Below are 19,740 nucleotides of genomic sequence, written 5' to 3'. Positions count from 1 at the left end.
TTTGATGTACTTTGGTGGCATCAAAACCCTAATGTGCCCAAAACCCTAAAAACAAACCCTAGAAACACTACTAGAAAACCCCCTTGTAGCTATGCTTTTTTGGACAATAGGCACGCTTTAATTCGTCTCTATATGAATGTACGCACGCTTTCCAAAAACGTGTTAGAAGCGTCTTCGTATGGACCGTATCAGACTTTGTAGAAACGATTATTGTAAGCGTATATATTAGATGAATAGACGTTTCATAGACACGTTAGATGCATGTTTAGACACATTGATACGCTTTTATAGATGCGCATATAACATGTGTCTATTATTGTTGTTACGTCATATAGTAACGTTTCATTATGTGTGAAAAAATATAGATACGATATTATAGATACATTCATAATTCATGTGTATTACTATAGTCACGTTTTATAGTGACGCTTTATTGCGCATTAAGGAGTATAGAGACGATATAGTAGGTGACACGAATGATGACATGGCAGGTGATGTGGATAGGTGACATGGCAGGTGATGTGGAAAAATGACGTGGTAGGTGATGTGGAAAGGTGACGTGTCAGCTGAACTGGCGAGTGACACATTTTATAGTAATGCCAAAACGCGTGTTAACAAAAATAGAAACAATAATATAGCCACGTTTGTATTGTGTGCCTACGCATATCAATACGTTATATAGTAACGTCAAAGTGTGTATTAAGACCTGTAGAAACGATTTTGTACATACATCTATATTTGTTTGTAATAATATAGACACGTTATACTGTAACACTTTATTACGTGCCAAAAAAAGTTGTTTTCATTTATATATTTATATATATAAATGTGCATCGAGATGAATGTTAAAAAAATCAAATTATAAACCCTCAATAATATTGCTTTTGGCCTTGGCAAAATATCAAGAAGCTAACTAACTCGATAGGAAACATGTTCAGTAACTGCCAATTGTGTTCACAAAGAAGCAAAGCCAAAGTGGCAATATCATACAAATATCACTTAAAATTTTTAGTAACTACTAGAATCTAACTGATTCACTTTGCAATTATACTAGGCTTCACATCTAGCTTTGTCCACGCCATCTAGCTTTGTCCACGTGCTGCAGGTACCAACTTGTTGCGGGTACAAGATGAGCTTCTAGCTTGCTTCACCTATGAAGCATGTGTTAGATCAATAACTCAATTTGAAGTTCTTATGGGGACACATGTACTATTTCAAATAAAAAAGAAACTTACATGTGTAATTGGCCAAGGAATAACATAGCCAATAGCATCAATTAGTGTACGAATCTGATTAGATGGTCTAGGTACCTCCTCATTTGTAATATTGCCAAGTTCAATATTTTCAAGGCCTTCAACAAGAACCCCACAATATTCTGGTCCAAGCTTTGCTCCTAATATTTCTCTTTGGCTATCTGTAGTCACTAACTTCCCTTTGGCCACAACTCTGCCTTTGTTTATGAGTGAAATAAGGTAGACTTGCTTTTGTCTCTACAAATTACAAAACATGAACATATGATCTTTTGGTAAAACAACGTCATAATTGGAAAGAAATAAGGCAAATAAAACCACATACTGATTCTGATATGCCCATGCTGGCAGCTTGAACCCTTCGAGTTCTCTATAACAAACATCAAATCATAGCATCACTTAATCAAATTATGCTTTATATTTTAATTGAAACAATAATACAATTAGCTTAGTCATACCATGTTGTGCAATATAGGATCACTTGGCAAATCTGTGACTACATTGCCATCAAGTTGTGCCTCCTATAGGCATAGTTTCACTCAATTATTATAGAAAAAGAAAATTATAAATATTAGATTTTAACAGGGAATGTAGACGAACAGGAACCAATTACTGAACCCTAGAGTTGCAAAAGAAAGCTAATTAATTAGGCAACTAAACTAAAAGGGAGTTTTTAATGCTTTTCACTTAAGTTTATATAGGCTAAATGAGACGGATTAACAACTGAATGAAAGCAGAGTACATGCTACTTCAGTACTTCTTAAAAAACTACACAAAATCAAAGAGCAATAAATCAACAGGTGAAAAGAAACTTTGCAAAAACGGACTTGTAGATTTTGGAAAGTTGAACAACTTTCATGTATGGAGAATTCCAAGTTTTAGAGGAAAAGTTGGAGTAAAAAGCTTAATTCAGTTTTGAATCAGACTTGAAGTTTGCTGAAAATAATATCAACTAGCTGTTTTTGGGTCTTCATAACTTTTGATTTATAAACAGTTTGAAGATGGTCATTATAACAAAGTTATAGGGCCACATGAGGAGTACAAGCTTTGTTAAGTCACCTAGCTCTAAAGTTATATGGAACCTGGTGTAAAATTAGTCCAAAGTAGAGCTAACAGAGTTTCTGGATTTCAGACTTAGTAGATTTCAGAGGCTGAATTTCAGTATTTGGATCCAACTTTGGGCCTTGATATTTTGGAATCCAGGGGGTTGTGGTTAATGAACACTATACCAAACTCGTAGAGAGATGATAGAAGAACAATTCTTATTAAGTGATATAGCCCCAAAGCTATATACTACTGGTAGAAAAGATAGTCCAAAGATTGATTGGCAGATTTCTGAGTTTTCAGACTTACAACAGTAACTGAACCTGAAGTTAGTGTTTGATAGCAGTTTTGGGCGCTTGTTTGTGACTAATCCCTAAGTATTTGGGCTGAGAGATCCATAAAGGGATTGAAGACCGTATGTTGGTGAATCACTTTCCTTAAGTGAGCTTGACATAACCCCATGCAAAATTTGGAGTATAGCTTGCCTAAAAATGGACTGTCAGTGTATTGGGGACTTAGTGGTTCAGAGCTGAAACTCTGAAAAACAGCCAATGGTGCTCTGTTTGGAGCTCAGTTGTGATTAATCCATATGGTTTTAGACCAAGAGCTGTATAGCAAAATGGAAGACCATATATAGGAGAAAAAATTTCTTTAAGTAAGATTGGTTTGGTGCTACACAAAAAAAGGAGTAACAGTGGCTCAAATTAGGACTAGGTGGCTGAATTCTGAATTTTCAGATTTGGAATTGTATAAGTCTGAATACCTGTCTGTCTGCTCCACTTTGAGGGCTTGTAAGGGCTGTTCTGTGTAGCTTTGTGCCAGAATGTCTTAAGCAAAGTTGAAGAGGTTGTATCCATAAGCAAAGTTTATTAAGGAACCCTGGCTTGACATTGTGTAAATTTGAAAGATTTGGGCACCCCAAAAAGCCTCTGTCGAAAGGGGGATGAATCAACTGAACAAAGCTGAAAATGGGTTCAGGAAAACAGAAATGGTAATCAGATTTTGTAGTCAACTTTTGGATGCCATAACTTCTATTCTAGGAGGTTTGGGTCTATGAAATCTATAGACTTGGTAGACCTTGGACTAATAAACAAGTTCTATTAATAGTGATTAATCTGTCTTACTCAAAAAATGAGAGAAATGGCTAGCTGAAGATGGGTGGATCAGTCAAGAGCTGTAGATCCAAAATTGCAGAAATATCTAGCTGTGATCTTTGTTACTCGAATTTTGGATAATGGTAAAGTAGAGATATTTAACTGAAGGTCTAGAGACCTCACTAGCTGCTGGGAAAATATCTAGTTTGGACTAACTTGGGAGCAGTGGCAGTGAGGTATTTAATTGTGTTGTTTTGCTGTCTGCAGTAGGGGACAAAAGAGATACATGTATGTGTATAGTTCAGATAAGTGTGGAGGGTATAATTGAGGTCTAGAACCCATCTTCAGCTAGAAAGAATATCCAGTTCTTGGACATATTAAAGCATATCCCCAACAGATATTTGGCTGGATTGGGGCATGGAAGCCACGTTGGTCAGCCCATATGCTGCTAGCACCTCAAGAATACTTCCTCACTGCATTCTAGGTATATCAAGCAGTTAATGCAAATGCTTATGATGATATGTTAGAGTTTTAGTTAACGTAACACCAGGGGTGTTACAAAAATCCTTTATATCTCTTCTATTCCGCAAGAACAATCTATATCCAACTACAAGTATTCAGATTTGCAAAATAACAACTTTGAAGCAGGTAACAAAATACAAAAAAATACAAGATACATGTGCATTGGTAATTGAGTAGGCCTTTCTAACATACCTTTGAAGATGTTTGCTCATGTGGTGTACATGTATGGACTTGAGTTCGTCCAAGACTTCTATGGACAGATTGTTGTTGCTGCTGCTCGACATGAACCATGTTCTACAAGCCATTAGCAAGAGCTTGAATATTATTATATAGTAGCTAATGATATTTAATAATTGAAATAAAGGAAGTATACATGCACTTCATTTGTTCGAGAGGTCACGTCAGCATTTGAATCTTCTTGGATACTACTCATATCTTTGGCAGCATAATTTTCAGATTTGTCATCTTCAGTGCATTGGTCATAACTATCACCACCCTGAAATATTTGAACCAACATACTGTTAAAAATATGCTCTTATTCTAGAGAGGGAGGGGGGCCATGGTTGAATGCAAGCTTACTTCATTTTGTAAAGCTTCTCTCATCTCTGGGGTTAAATCTTCTGGATACTTTTTTGACATAAAAGTAAGCCAATGCTTCATGAGACCACTCACGGATTCCATTTTATTGTCAATTTCATTTACTTTCTCTTGGTACATTCTTTCTTCCTCCGTTTGAATCACAAACGGTAAACCTTGAAAAGCTTGTACTTGACTCCAGTACTTATCATCATAGTACCCACGTGCTTTGAAATCCTTGGCAACAATATCATTGAACACTTCATTGTAATCTTTAGATGAAAGATGATTACCATCGTTGTTCCTTCGCCTTTTTTTAAATTCCTCATAAGATGCAGCCTATTGAAACAAGTATATAGGAAGGTTAAGGAACTATAAGCTGATTTTTAGATCAAGCATAAATCATTTATACCAGAAAATGTACGTACCATCAGTGTCTCTGCCTTTTCTGTTGTGTATCTACCATTCTTCTTTTTATGAGCTTCCTCCCATAGTTATATCCTATGAACCTTTCGTTTAGTTCTGGTTTCCTGCATAATTGAGTTATTTGGCTATCATTTCAATCCTCAGATAGATGATAGTGAAATTTAAAAAATATGGATGAATATTTATCACCATCTCTTTTTTTAATCTAGCAAGGCTTTTCCTCCCACATGTGTGTGCAGTCTTCTGTTCTTTTGCACAATGAGAGTTTGTGGAACATAATTTCTGCAAAGACAGGCAATGATTAAGCAATAATGTAACATTCCTTGATTAAGAATTGATATAAACGTGTTGAGTAAATAGATGGCACCTTATGTTGCTCTTGGCACCAAATTCCAACTAGAGATCTCCATTGATGTTCATTAGTCGTTAGTGGCTTCTCTCTTAGGATTTCTTCTAGAGTTCTCTCGTCACGATTGAAGTATTGTTTCTTCAACTTAGATTTGTACGCTCGCCACCTATTATTAACTATCCTTAAGATCCAGTCCCTTGTAAGATGTATGGTTTGCCTTGGGAAGGCAAACTTTAGCTATATACAGGAAGGTAAATGTTAGTACATATATAAAAAATGAAGGTACATGCTTGCACCGATAACAAAAAATTACCTCTACATCCTTTATTATTTGTTCCTTGTGTGAATTAAACCTGCGATTGTCAAATCTTGGGATGTCTAAAGGGGCTAAGGTTGGGCTTTCTGCTACATGGCCAAGGTGCTGCCCAAGAATGGAGGCTGACCTTTCATTTAGGACACCATTTTCATCTGTCTCTACAATTACCTTTCCTCCTTGTAATGCTAGTAAATTTGAAAGTGTGAATTCCCCTATAATCTGTCTAACCTCTCCATTTGGCCCTGCATATATGAAAATGTAAGATTTCACATTGTACCAAGATATACAAGAACAAACCTGAAACTTACATATGATCTTAATTGGACTTCGAGGTTGGTGTGGCAGGCGGACTAATAAACCATCAACATCAGGAGGGGACTGTAAACTTTCATTGTTCTCATTATCTGCCACATTTTCGTGCTCCTCCTGAGGAGCTTCTGCACCATCTCCATCAATGTTCAAATTCTTTAATCTTCGAAGTCCTCTTGTCATGATTGATTCTGTTTATTACATATAGGAGATCAACAAAATCCATTTATCCAAACCAGTTTAATTTATCTGTCCAAATCCCTACAAGCAATCTATCAAAAACTCCAATCTATAATACTTGTTATCTGCCTGCTATAGTGGTGGTGCAGTCTCATCTGCCTACAACGGTGGATCGAGCTGCTTTATTGGCTCAGATGCAGCAGGCTATAATGGAGAAACAGAAGCAAAAGATGTTGAGGTTTTCAGGCCAATCTCGGTCCTATGGGCAAGGAGGGAGGACTGAGGTGAAATTATCTTCTGGAGTCGATTTGTCCAAGGAGAGGGCAGTCAAGGAGTATCGAAGACAGCACGGTTTATGTTATACCTGTGGTGAGAAGTTTGAGGCCGGTCATCAAAGCAAGTGTCCCAAGAGATTACAAATGCAGCTTAATGCTCTGACTACAGAAGAGTTGGGTATGGCTTTGACTGATGAGGTCCTTTCTCAGTTGAAGCAGGATGAGTCGGAAGGAGCAGATGGTCCCAATCTTTCTCTGAATGCCATCAGAGGTACTGCTAAGGAAACATGTATGAGGGTCAGAGCTTTGGTGGGTAATCAGACCATGTTGATTTTGGTCGATTCCGGTAGCTCCACCAGTTTTATTAACAAGATTTTTGTGGAGCGTGGTGGAGAAATATGGAGTCAGCACTTCAAATAGTGTGTGTTGAGCGCCATATTGAGCGGCCGGACGGTCCGGCCTTGAGGCCGGACGGTCCGCGGTCCGAACAGTCCGCGCCTGTGGCCGGACGGTCCGCGCATGCGCAGAGCAGTTTAGGGTTCCGAGTTTTGTGCTATGTTTGTTGGCTAGATTTGCGGAATTAACCCGGAATCCAGTCGTGTAAAGGGTCCAGCCCCCCTCCTCTATATAAAGAGAGGTCTACGGCCGATTTGAAGTAAAAACGATCGAATCAATACAACTTCTATTCACATTTATTTCCAGTACAATTAGGAGTAGTTCTAGTCTAGTTCTAGTTTAGCCTCTCAATCCCCAAATTCTTCGCCTCTCTTCGACTCTACGCCGATTAGAGGAGTCTAGGTCGGCCGGCCCGAGCCTAGACAACCCCTAGGATCTCTCCTCCCCGACGGGGTCCCTCCCGGGAGCGAGATCCAGGCGCCGTCGGCGATCTTCCGCCGCCCCTGCACACGCGCGGACCGTCCGGCCCCAGGGCGCGGACCGTCCGGCCGTCAGGCAGGAAACCGTAGCCCCTGCGCCAGGTCGCGGACCGTCCGGCCCCAGGCCGCGGACCGTCCGCGCCTAACCAGAGAGCACCGCCGCCGGTTTTCTTGAGTATTTGGCGCTCCAAAAAAGCGTCAACATACTTTTTGGCGACTCCGCTGGGGATAACACATCTAGGCTCATCAAATCGGCCCTCAAATGGCCGGTTCAAGGGAGAGCTCTGATATTTCTCCAAGCAACATCATAGAGCCGACTTGGGAAACCTTACCGGCTGACGAGCAGCTCCAGTTTGAGGAGCACAAGGAGCGGATGATCCAGGAGGCAAAAGCAAAATTCTTGGCCAACTTCAAAGTGGACAGGAACAACAAGGTCGTCCGACATCGGGCGACGGATCCGGCTTCGCTCCAACCCACGCCAGATATCCCCAATGTAAGTGATACCAACGAGCTACAATCTCTTAGAAATTATGAAGAAGAGCAGCGTGAACAAATGCAGAACATCATAGGGGGTATGCAAAGCAATGTTAAGAGACTAGTACGTGCATTCGATAAATCTAACATCGCAAATTTTCCTTCACACGAGGTTGAGTTAGGAGGTAACACGCGTAACACATCGGCTACAGGTTGTCACGACCAGTCACAACCCCTTTATGGGATGTCGATGGACACATACCCTGAACAACCGCAAATCGGCAGCAAATCAGTCGATCTGCACATGCCCGGACCATCCGCACGTGAGCGCGGACCGTCCGGGCCAACAACAGTTAGGCCTATTTTTAATGAGTTACCTAGATATGCGCTCGAACCACCACACGCGACACAGAATCTAAACTACCCAGTTGAACCATCCGCGTACAACGACGGACGGTCCGGACATAATCACGGACGGTCCGGGCCAATGTCCGGACAGTCCGCACATGACCTTTTTGAGGAGGATTGCTACCTGAATCCTCACCCGTCCCAGCAACACTTCCCATCGCACTATACAATGCATCAACCTATTAATTCGAGATCTAGAGCCCAGGAAAACTTTCCGGCCCCACCTAGAAGGCCGGAAAGGAACGATCAAACACACGAACCATATAGGGCAAGTGGCAATGCACCACGTAGCTCAAACCAATGGGGGGAACGACAACATACCAACATGCAACCAATCCCACCTATGTTTGACCAGAGAGTCGGTGGTCTTGCACCGGCTGCCATTGATATAGTTAGGGAAGAAATAGCCAGTGCGTTCTGAGATAAGCTCGGAGTAAGCATGGTCCCTGGGGGGCACTCATATCGGAAACCTTATGACAGCCGATTTGATCACCACCCATACCCACAGGGAACTAGAATACCCGAATTCGCAAAATTTTCGGGTGACCAAGGGAAAAACACGCGTGAACATATAGGCCAGTTCTTAGCACAATTGGGAGAATTGGCCGACACAGAGGCATTTCGCGTGCACTTATTTTCATTATCTTTAACAGGAACCGCGTTTGCATGGTATGCCACTTTACCTCCTAATTCCATTTCATCATGGGGGGATCTAGAACAAAAATTTCATGATCATTTTTTCTCTGGTGACTATGAGTTGGATTTGGTAGATTTAGTGTCATTGCGACAGACAAAAGATGAATCGGTTAATGATTACATCCGGAGATTCCGAGATACAAGAAACCGATGCTTTCAAATTCATTTAGCAGAAAAACAGTTAGTAGGATTAGCCTTTAATGGTCTACGATATTATTTAAAAGAAAGATTAGAAGGCATCCAATTCTTTACACTAGCACAATTACACCAGAGAGCTTTGGCTTGTGAAAGCCGAAGCAAAGAAACTGCTAAAACAATTCGTCACAACGTACATGTAGTAGAATGCGATCAAAGTAGCTCAGAAGACGAATCAGCAGAGGTGTATGCTGCTGAAATGGTTTGGCCAAAGCAGGCCAAATCTTCGGCTTGTGCCTCCTTACAGCCGGTTCAAAAGAAACGGCAAGAGGAGGTTAAGTTTACATTTAATGTTGGTAAGTGTGATAGAATATTTGATGAATTACTCAAAAATGGCAACATTAAAATAAATCACACTGTTCCATCCGCCGACGAGCTAAAACGTCGTGCATATTGCAAGTGGCATAACTCATTTTCTCATGCCACTAATGATTGTAATGTATTCCGTCGACAGATTCAATCGGCCATTAACGAAGGACGATTGAAATTTCAGGAAATGCAGGTGGACACGGAGCCCTTTCCAATGAACATGATCGACTTTGAGGGCAAGAAAGTCCTGACTCGGCCAAACACAGCCGATGAAGGCAAAGGCAAAGAAATAGTCATCGGCAATGCAAGAGAGGCCGGTGGGAATCATAAAACTTCTTGCAGAAAAGTGGTGGCCGAGAAGACTCCTGATGGAGGAGAGACCTTGAAGGTGACCATCACAGCCTCTGGCACTGGGGGGCAAACACAGACAGGGAGACAGGCGCAAGAACCCATTTTGCGCATCGCGGACGGTTCGCCATCCAAACGCGGACGGTCTGACGCTTCTCCGGACGGTCCGGCGAACTCCAGCGGACGGTCCGGCCGTGCTCAGGACCCGCAGCAACCACGTACCTTCAAACCACGACGACCCGAGATAGGTACGTGGAAAACAAATACATTTAAAGCAGCTGGTCGGCTGATCAAGCCTGGCCCGACTTTCGATCAATTGTTGTCTAAATACGTGAAAAAGAAGGCCGGCCCTAGTGACCGGCCACCAAAGCGACCCCTCTCACCCATTCATGAGCAACGTCAGGTCAGGCCGATTGGACCACCTCACCAATCGGAAGAAGTGAAAGGTCCTATTGTACAATTGAGACCTAACATACCGACATGGACCCCTCCACCCCCTTATCCATCTATGCCATATCCATACACATACTTACCTCCACCATTTGTCCCAAATCAAATGTGGGGCATGCCACCATATCCATTTGGGATGCCACAGTACCCCGCCTGGGGGGCACCCCAAACATCCGTTTTTGATAGGTTGGCGCCGCCAGTGCAAGACCGATTGAGCGCTGCTAAATCTGGTCACCAGGCACAGGCCCAACAAGATTGCCGGACTACTCGGCCTCCTAGGCCGACCAATCCGGCAGGGGGGCATATGCCTGCAGCAACTCAAAAAACAACAAAAAAGGACATCATCAAAATAGGCACTGCAGATGTTGTCATACAAGAAGATAATAAAGGGCCGATGATTTTCGGCGAATCGGCCAACACAACCGAAAAGGATACGGCTACCATCAAAACAGCCGATCCAAAATACTCCATGCCTCGATGGTGCCCAGCGGGATTGACACGATCCCAAAAGAGAAATTTACAGCGCCTAAGAGCAAAGGAGAGCCAGGAGAAGGAGGCGGAAAATACATTTAATGACACACATCCACTATACCCGCCACCACAAAAGAAATGGAGACCGAAGGCCGTTGAGAAAAAACAAACGGCCACAAAAATAGAAAGTCAATCTGCACCAGGCGCGGACCGTCCGGCCGCTGCGCACGGACCGTCCGCCGTTCACCAGGAAGTCTCTGGACAACCTGCACCAGGCGCGGACCGTCCGGCCCCCGCACGCGGACCGTCCGCCGTTCACCAGGAAGTCTCTGGACAACCTGCACCAGGCGCGGACCGTCCGGCCCCCGCACGCGGACCGTCCGCCGTTCACCAGGAAGCCTCCAACGACACGACAACATCAATGGAAGAGGACGACCTGCTGGGAGAAGACCTGGTCGACTACGAGGCTTCTCCAGAACACCCAGGTATGGATGTAAATATTATTACATTTTCTGCCGATTGTACTATTATCGGCGACGATGAACCTGTTGTTGCCCAGTTTGATTTTGGTCCTAAAGAAGCCGCCTTTACTAAACCAAAAGAATCGGTAAATCATTTAAAGTCGCTCTTCGTGCGTGGCCACATTGATGGGATACCGATTGCTAAGATGTTGGTAGATGGAGGGGCGGCTGTAAATCTAATGCCTTATTCATTATACAGAAAATTAGGTAAACAAGATGACGAACTTGTCAAGACCAACATGACCCTCAGCGGTGTTGGAACTGATAGTTCGATCAAAGCCAGGGGAGTCACGTCCGTTGAATTAACCATCGGGACTAAGACCCTTGCTGCTGCATTCTTCGTCGCTGATGTAGAAGGAAATTACAGTTTAATCCTAGGCAGAGATTGGATTCACGCCAATCAATGTATACCTTCTACATTATATCAAATGCTGATACAATGGGTAGGCGATGACATAGAACAAGTACATGCTGATGTATCGGCCTGCATCGCTGTGGCCGATGCCCCTGTACTCTGGACTTATGAGACTGCTACATGTCTCACAGGAGTAGACTTTTCTGATTATCAATTCATAAGTATAGATAAGAAAGGTTTCATTCCTGTAATGCTAGAGCCGATGGAGAATCGGCTAAATCCTAAATGAAGTTAAATGATGAATACACACAAAGATCATGAGTCTTTGGTCACGGACAGTTCGGCCGCCAAGGCCGGATGGTCTGGTCTTTCACAAAAGAGTTCGGACTTTAAGACCGAACATCTACCACAGCGAAAAAACAGTATTACGGATGATTCGGTCCCCGAGACCGGAAAGTCCGCCATCACACAAAGATCATCTAATTCCTCTGTGGGGGACATGATAGAGGAATTCAGAGATCTTGATAAACTAGGACAGGGTTTACATCGGCCGATCCTTTGGAGGAGATTGACATAGGAGATAGTAAAACTCCAAGGCCGACTTTTGTAAACAAGACCCTGGAGACCGATTCTAGAAATGAGATGATCGGTCTATTGAAGGAATATTCAGATTGTTTTGCTTGGAATTATACTGAGATGCCTGGATTAAACCGAGAGATCGTAAAGCATCGGCTGCCTATTAAATCTGGTTTCAGACCTTTCAAGCAAAGAGCTAGAACATTTCATCCGGATCTTCTCCCACGCATCAAGGACGAAATCCACCGGCTGCTAGAAGCTGATTTTATCAGACATTGCAGATACGCAGAGTGGGTCTCCAATATTGTGCCGGTGGAGAAGAAGGAGACAGGTAAACATAGAGTATGCATTGATTTTCGCAATTTAAATAGAGCAACTCCTAAAGACGAATATCCCATGCCCATAGCCGACACATTAATCAATAATGCATCAGGAAATAGAATTATTAGCTTCCTTGATGGTAATGCCGGATATAATCAGATTTTCATGGCCGAAGAAGATGCGTCTAAAACGGCCTTTATATGTCCAGGCTTCATTGGTTTATTTGAGTGGGTTGTCATGACATTTGGTCTGAAAAATGCTGGTGCTACTTATCAGAGGGCTATGAATTTGATCTTCCATGAACTGTTAGGAAACACTGTGGAAGTTTACATTGATGATATTGCAGTCAAATCGGCTGAGTTTAGTTCTCATATAGCTGATTTGCGCAAGGCCTTTGATAAAATGCGTCAGTATGGTTTGAAAATGAACCCACGTAAATGTGCTTTTGGAGTGTCGGCTGGTAAGTTTTTAGGATTTGTCATACATGAACATGGTATAGAGATAGACCCTGACCGAATCAAGTCTATTCGGAATGTGGGGCCTCCGACCTGTAAAGTCGAGGTACAGAGGTTCCTCGGCAAGGTGAATTATTTACGAAGGTTTATTTCTAACCTAGCCGGGAAGATTGATGCGTTTACCCCTATTCTTCGGCTTAAGAATGATGCCGAATTCGCTTAGGGGGCAGAACAGCAAGAAGCATTTGATCTCATCAAAAAATACTTATCTTCGGCTCCCGTATTAAAAGCACCACAAGCAGGAGTGCCATTTCGATTATACATTGCAGCTGAGGATAAGGTCATTGGGGCTGTTCTGACACAAGAAACTGAGGGGAAGGAGCATGTGTTGGCATATCTAAGCCGAAGGTTGGTGGATGCTGAAACAAGGTACACTTTTATTGAAAAGTTATGCTTATGCTTGTTTTACGCATGCGCCAAATATAGATGTTATTTACTGTCTAGTCATTGCACTGTTTCTGGTCAAGCCGATGTGATCAAATACATGTTGCATAACCCAATTATGAGTGGTAGAATTGGTAAGTGGGCTTATGCACTAATAGAATATGACTTGGCCTATGAACCATTGAAATCTATGAAAGGCCAAGTCGTAGCGGATTTCATTGTAGAACATCGGGTTAATGATATTCATGAGCTAGACATGTCATACCTCACTATTACTCCTTGGACTTTATATTTTGATGGATCGGTTTGCAATGAAGGGCAAGGAATTGGCATTGTACTTGTTTCACCAAGTAATGTCTCCTTTGACTTCTCTAGCCGATTGAAAACTTATTGCACTAATAATCAAGCTGAATATGAGGCCCTCCTATTCGGTTTAGAACTTTTAAATGGTATGGGAGTAAAACATGTGATGGTATTTGGTGATTCTCAGCTGGTTGTCCAACAAGTGTTAGAAGAATATCAATGTTTTGATGGTACTCTAAATAATTACCTTGAGAAATGTTGGAGCATAATCCATTCTTTTGACGAATTCAGTATTCGGCATATCTCTAGAGTTGAGAATCATAGAGCTAATGATTTGGCACAAGATGCATCAGGTTATCGGATAAAGAGAGGGAAGTTTCACAAAACTGAAAATCTGATAACCAGTGCAAAGCCAAATTCCCAGGTCGCGGACCGTCCGCGTGATGACGCCGGACCGTCCGGGGTTACCAGAAATGTTCTTTTCATTAATTCGGCTGACAATGAAGCCGATGCAAGTGATTGGAGGACACCTATACTTAATTATTTACGAAATCCCAATATCAGGATAGATAAGAACATTCGGCGAACAGCTTTCAAGTATGTTTTGATGAGTGATGAACTTTACCGCCGAACAGTCAATGACATCCTGCTTAAGTGCTTGGGCCCAGATGACGCTATATTAGCCATGGCCGAAGTACATGAGGGAATTTGTGGTACTCATCAATCAGCTCCAAAGATGAAGTGGTTGTTGCGAAGGTCTGGTTTTTATTGGCCTAGTATGATAGCTGATTGTTTCAAGTACTACAAGGGTTGCCAAGTGTGTCAAAAATTCGGCGACCTACAGTTGGTCCCTGCAGCCGAATTACATCCTATCATCAAGCCTTGGCCGTTCAGAGGATGGGGATTAGACTTTATTGGGGAAATTCATCCTTCATCATCAAATGGGCATCGGTTTGTGTTAGTTGCCACTGACTACTTCACCAAATGGACTGAAGCCGTTGCTCTAAAGAACATGACACACAAGGAGGTAATTGATTTTATAATTGAGCATATCATTCATAGATTCGGCATTCCCCAGACCTTAACTACAGATCAAGGTACTTCTTTTATGTCAAAGGAGGTACGTGAATTTGCTGAATTATACAGAATTAAGCTGCTTAATTCATCTCCATATTATGCTCAGGCCAATGGTCAGGCCGAGTCTAGCAATAGGACATTGATTAATTTGATAAAAAAGAAAATATCTGATAATCCTAAACATTGGCATAAGATTTTGTCTGAGGCTTTATGGGCTCATAGAATATCTAAACATAGGGCTACTAAAGTATCTCCTTTTGAGCTTGTCTATGGGCAGGAAGCAGTGTTGCCTGTGGAAATAAGTTTGAACGCTATCAGGTTCGCCAAACAAAATGATCTAACTGCTACCGATTATTATGATTCAATGATGGATAATATTGATGAGGTGACTGACAAAAGGATGATAGCTTTGGGAGCTATAGAAAAGGACAAAATCATGGTAGCCAGGGCCTACAACAAGAAGGTCAAAGCAAAATCATTTCAAGTAGGGGACCTTGTGTGGAAAACCATTCTGCCTCTAAGGAGTAAAGACCGGAAGTTCGGGAAATGGTCACCAAGCTTGGAAGGCCCTTATAAAGTAAAACAGGTGATGTCTGGCAACGCCTATTTGCTACAAACATTACAAGGCAAGGACTTGCCTAAGGCTTTGAATGGGCGCTTCCTCAAATAGTACCATCCTAGTATGTGGCAGGATGCCTAAGAGAACCGATGTAATCACATCGAGTTAGTTGCTTTTGGTTTTCTCAGCTCCACCAAAAGGCAGGGGGCATATGTTGAGCGCCATATTGAGCGACCGGACGGTCCGGCCCTGAGGCCGGACGGTTCGCGGTCCGGACAGTCCGCGCCCGTGGGCCGGACGGTCCGCGCATGCGCAGAGCAGTTTAGGGTTCCGAGTTTTGTGCTATGTTTGTTGGCTAGATTTGAGGAATTAACCCGGAATGAAGTCGTGTAAAGGGTCCAGCCCCCCTCCTCTATATAAAGAGAGGTCTACGGCCGATTTGTAGTAAAAACGATCGAATCAATACAACTTCTATTCGCATTTATTTCCAGTACAATTAGGAGTAGTTCTAGTCTAGTTCTAGTTTAGCCTCTCAATCCCCAAATTCTTCGCCTCTCTTCGACTCTACGCCGATTAGAGGAGTCTAGGTCGGCCGGCCCGAGCCTAGACAACCCCTAGGATCTCTCCTCCCCGACGGGGTCCCTCCCGGGAGCGAGATCCAGGCGCCGCCGGCGATCTTCCGCCGCCCCTGCACATGCGCGGACCGTCCGGCCCCAGGGCGCGGACCGTCCGGCCGTCAGGCAGGAAACCCTAGCCCCTGCGCCAGGTCGCGGACCGTCCGGCCTAGGCTGCGGACCGTCCGCTCCTGACCAGAGAGCACCGCCGCCGGTTTTCTTGAGTATTTGGCTCTCCAAAAAAGCGTCAACAGTGTGACCAGGAGAATTTTTTTTACTGCATGTTGGACAACACTTGAAACAGTTCAAGCAGCTGAGTCATCACTAGATGGTTCTCCAAGTTGTGAGCTGCATCTTCAGTAAAAAAAGGCTACACCAGATGGAAAATATCCCCCCTTCAACCCCATCTATTCAGGCCTATGGCTGCACACCAGAATCACCTAGAAAACTAGTGGAGCTAAATAATTTACCAATATGTACTCTTCAGCTTTTCTATAAAGAACCCAGATTCAAACTGTCCAAAACAGCCACTTTTTATGTAGTACTGAGTCCATCTCCCTTCAACAAAGTTGCACATTCATAGATCCTCTACCATTTTGATATCATGGTCCTAAGCTAAAACCCAATGGACTGAATAATAAAAGGACTTCAAAGTTGGCTTAGGCATAAAAGTTCAGAACCCAGAATTATCACTAAGTCTGAAAATTCAGATTTGAGGATAGGAATTTTGGGTCAAGTTCTCTAACAGATTCCATATGGATTTAGGGCTTCAACAATTTGGTATTTTGATTTTTGGCAAATTATGGTCAGATCTTAGATTTCACCCTTTAGACCAAAACTTGACAGTCTGAAATTCTGAAATTCTGGGTTCAGTTTTCAGTAGAGTGAAACTATGGTCCATGTGTGATATGCCTCACTTTGGGGCTCTATAACTCGAAACCTGTAAGGTATTGACTCTGGAAGTTTACAACAAATTGAAAGATCAATGTTCAGTGAATAGGTTTGATGTGGGAGGGTAGCTCTATTCTTATGGAGAAATAGGAGAAAAGGGAGGCTGAATCTGGGTCTGCAGTCGACTGAACTAGATTTTTTTAGTTTCGGGGTCCTGCTTCTTGAGATTATAAGTGGAAAGAGGAGCTTAGGTTTTCAGCACAATGGAGAGTTCTACAACCTTCTTGAATACGTAAGCAACCAAGGACTCGAAAATCTGTAGAATTGGTAAAACAGATATGTTTTCCCTTATAACAAGATTGCATTATACTAACAGATCAGTAACTATTAATAGTGTATCTGTATGGTGTTGTACATTATTTATTTCCATGAAGTATAGGGCTCAAAGCACAGGGTGTTTTCCTGTACCTCCATGTTTTATTGCTATTGTCTAGCACTAGGAGTTGTAGATACATCTAACAGCTAAAGCTATACCACCATACACATGCGAAAAATAGCTCTCGTTTCAATAAAATATAAAAGTAATCATATACGTTAATAAATATGTCTGCTCATAAATCATAATGATCAGATGAGCAAACACAACTATCTTTTATTTTAACTAAGCAAATACATCCATCCTGCAAGTCAGTAATAACTAATACAATAGTCACTACAAGCACATGCTAGCCAAAAACTGGATGGTGTTTGGAAGATGCGGACATAGTAGAAGAGCCTATCCAAGCAGCAGTGTAGTGTAGAGGGAAGATCAGCACTATGATGGGATTCGAACTATGAACAAGAATAATCACAGCCAATGGAGATCGGAAATACTAGTTTTAGACCTTTCAGGTTTCCTAGTCGTATGCTCTATAAGATATACCAGAGCCACTGCACCTAGCATTCAGCTGTCAGGACTCCCCCTGGCGTTCCTGGACTCCCCATACGAGCGCGGATCCCTGGCATTCCCGGACTCCCCCTACGGCGCGCGCGTGGTTCGGCACGTACGACAGCGCCGAGGACGCCGCCGTGGCCTACGACAGCGCCGCGTACCTCATGCCTCACCCATCGGCACCCTCCCCGACGGCACCATCGGAAACACGAATTGGGGAAGAGGAAGGAGGAGGCATCACCTTGCTGGTTGGTGGCGCCGCCGGCGAATCGGGCGGATCGGACCTGATGCGACGACTCGGAAACCGCCCTCTCCTCCCCAGATGGACCGCCGGTTGGTTATAAAATGAAGCGTATCCTTGTGCAATGGAGCGTATCTTTGTCTGCTTGGGCGAACCGCGGAACAGGTACCGCGGAACAGAATTAGGTGTTGTCACGGTTTAGGCCCACTAGCAGCTGAGGCTTGCGGATGCCCGAGCGTCGCTTGCTGAGGTCCGACTGTCCAAGGCTCTGAGCGGCTAACCGACTGACCAGTGACCGCTGAGGTGATGCTGACTGCCTTCTCTGTCCCTCTGGTAAATTTGTGTTTCGATTGGAGTTGTTGACAGATTGCTAGTAGGGATTTGGACAGATAAATTAAACTGGTTTGGATAAATACTTACGGGTTTTATTCAACTTTAATAGGTCATAATATAAAGATTGATGGATCGAAGTTGGATGAAAGAATCAAGATTGGACACTGCATACAAAAATGGTGTTGAGGAGTTTTTAGCATTTGCTTACCGGGACCTTCCACAAGGTAGCGAGATACTTTGTCCATGCATAAACTGCAAAAATAGATATAACCACAGCTGTGATGAGGTCAGGACACATCTGAGATGTGATGGTATTATTAAAGGTTATACTATCTGGGTTCATCATGGTGAAAAATATGACATGCCATCTATAGAACTTGCTGATGTACCAAATATCAGTGCAAATTTGACTACTTCAGGTCCAATACGAGACCGCCAGGATGGAAGATTGGATGACATGCAAGAACTCTTGCAGACTGCATTTGGAAGGGCTGCAAGTATAATTGGTGCTGAAGCAGATGATATTCAGTCTGGATCTGTAGATGTGGAACATAATGCCACTGAGGATAATATGAATCTAGCGGAAGGAGATACTTTGGGGAGGCAACAGAATATATATGCAAGCTTATTGAAGGATGCAGATGCAAGAATGTTTTCTTCTGGGTGTAAATATTCTAGGCTGTCATTTTTAGTCCACTTATATCACTTGAAGTGCTTACATGGTTGGTCACAAGAATCATTTACAGGACTAATGGATCTGCTATCTGGTATTCCTGGAGCTAATCTACCCAAGACATACTATGAAGCGAAGAAAATCATCCGTTACTTAGGTCTTGATTATGAGAGAATCCATTCTTGCCCCAAAAATTGCATTCTTTTTCGAGGTGATTTTGCCAAACAAGATTTTTGTCACGTGTGTGAGAGCTCTCGTTGGAAAGTTGATAAGAAGGATTCAAATGCCTCTGTAGTGAAACCTAAGGGGAAAAGGAAACCAGCAAAAGTGTTGCGTTACTTTCCATTGATTCCTAGGATCCAAAGGTTATTTTCATCTACCAAAACTTCAGATGACATGCGTTGGCATGATGAGGGGCGAACAAAGGATGGAAAACTACGCCACCCAGCAGATGGTGATGCTTGGAAAGACTTTGATCGTAGATATCCTGACTTTAAAGAAGATGCTCGTAATGTACGCCTTGGTCTAGCTAGTGATGGATTTAACCCTTTTGGGAACAAGAATTTAAAGCACAGTACATGGCCAGTAATGCTTGTTCCCTACAACCTTCCACCTTGGATCTGCATGAAGCAAACATCTTTAATTTTGTCAATGATCATACCTGGACCAAATTCTCCAGGTAATGATGTAGATGTGTATTTGCAACCCCTTATCGATGAACTATTACTTTTGTGGGCGGGAATAGATAGAACACCTGATGCCTCCTCAGAAAAGAATTTTACTCTTCGAGCTGCATTATTGTGGACTATAAATGATTTTCCTGCACTAGCTTACCTATATGGATGGACCACGAGCGATAGATATGCATGTCTTTCTTGT

At 42.9% G+C, this 19,740-nt stretch overlaps 1 protein-coding gene across 1 annotated transcript; it reads right to left on the bottom strand.

Moving 5' to 3' along the window:
* Window positions 1–859: 859 nt before the first annotated feature.
* On the bottom strand, window positions 860–17,920 carry LOC103650234 (uncharacterized). Its single transcript, XM_008675846.3, has 5 exons — window positions 17,856–17,920; window positions 1,709–1,771; window positions 1,576–1,620; window positions 1,236–1,490; window positions 860–1,151 (listed from the first exon to the last, which is right to left on the bottom strand). The coding sequence occupies exons 2-5, from the start codon at window positions 1,709–1,711 to the stop codon at window positions 1,083–1,085; spliced, it is 372 nt and encodes a 123-aa protein (XP_008674068.1). The 5' UTR covers window positions 1,712–1,771; window positions 17,856–17,920; the 3' UTR covers window positions 860–1,082.
* Window positions 17,921–19,740: the final 1,820 nt, after the last annotated feature.

This window comes from Zea mays, chromosome 3 (genome assembly GCF_902167145.1).
Source record: "Zea mays cultivar B73 chromosome 3, Zm-B73-REFERENCE-NAM-5.0, whole genome shotgun sequence".
In the NCBI taxonomy this organism is placed as follows: Eukaryota; Viridiplantae; Streptophyta; class Magnoliopsida; order Poales; family Poaceae; genus Zea; species Zea mays.
The sequence above is the reverse complement of the archived record's forward strand: the minus strand, read 5'-3'. Positions and strand labels throughout refer to the sequence as shown.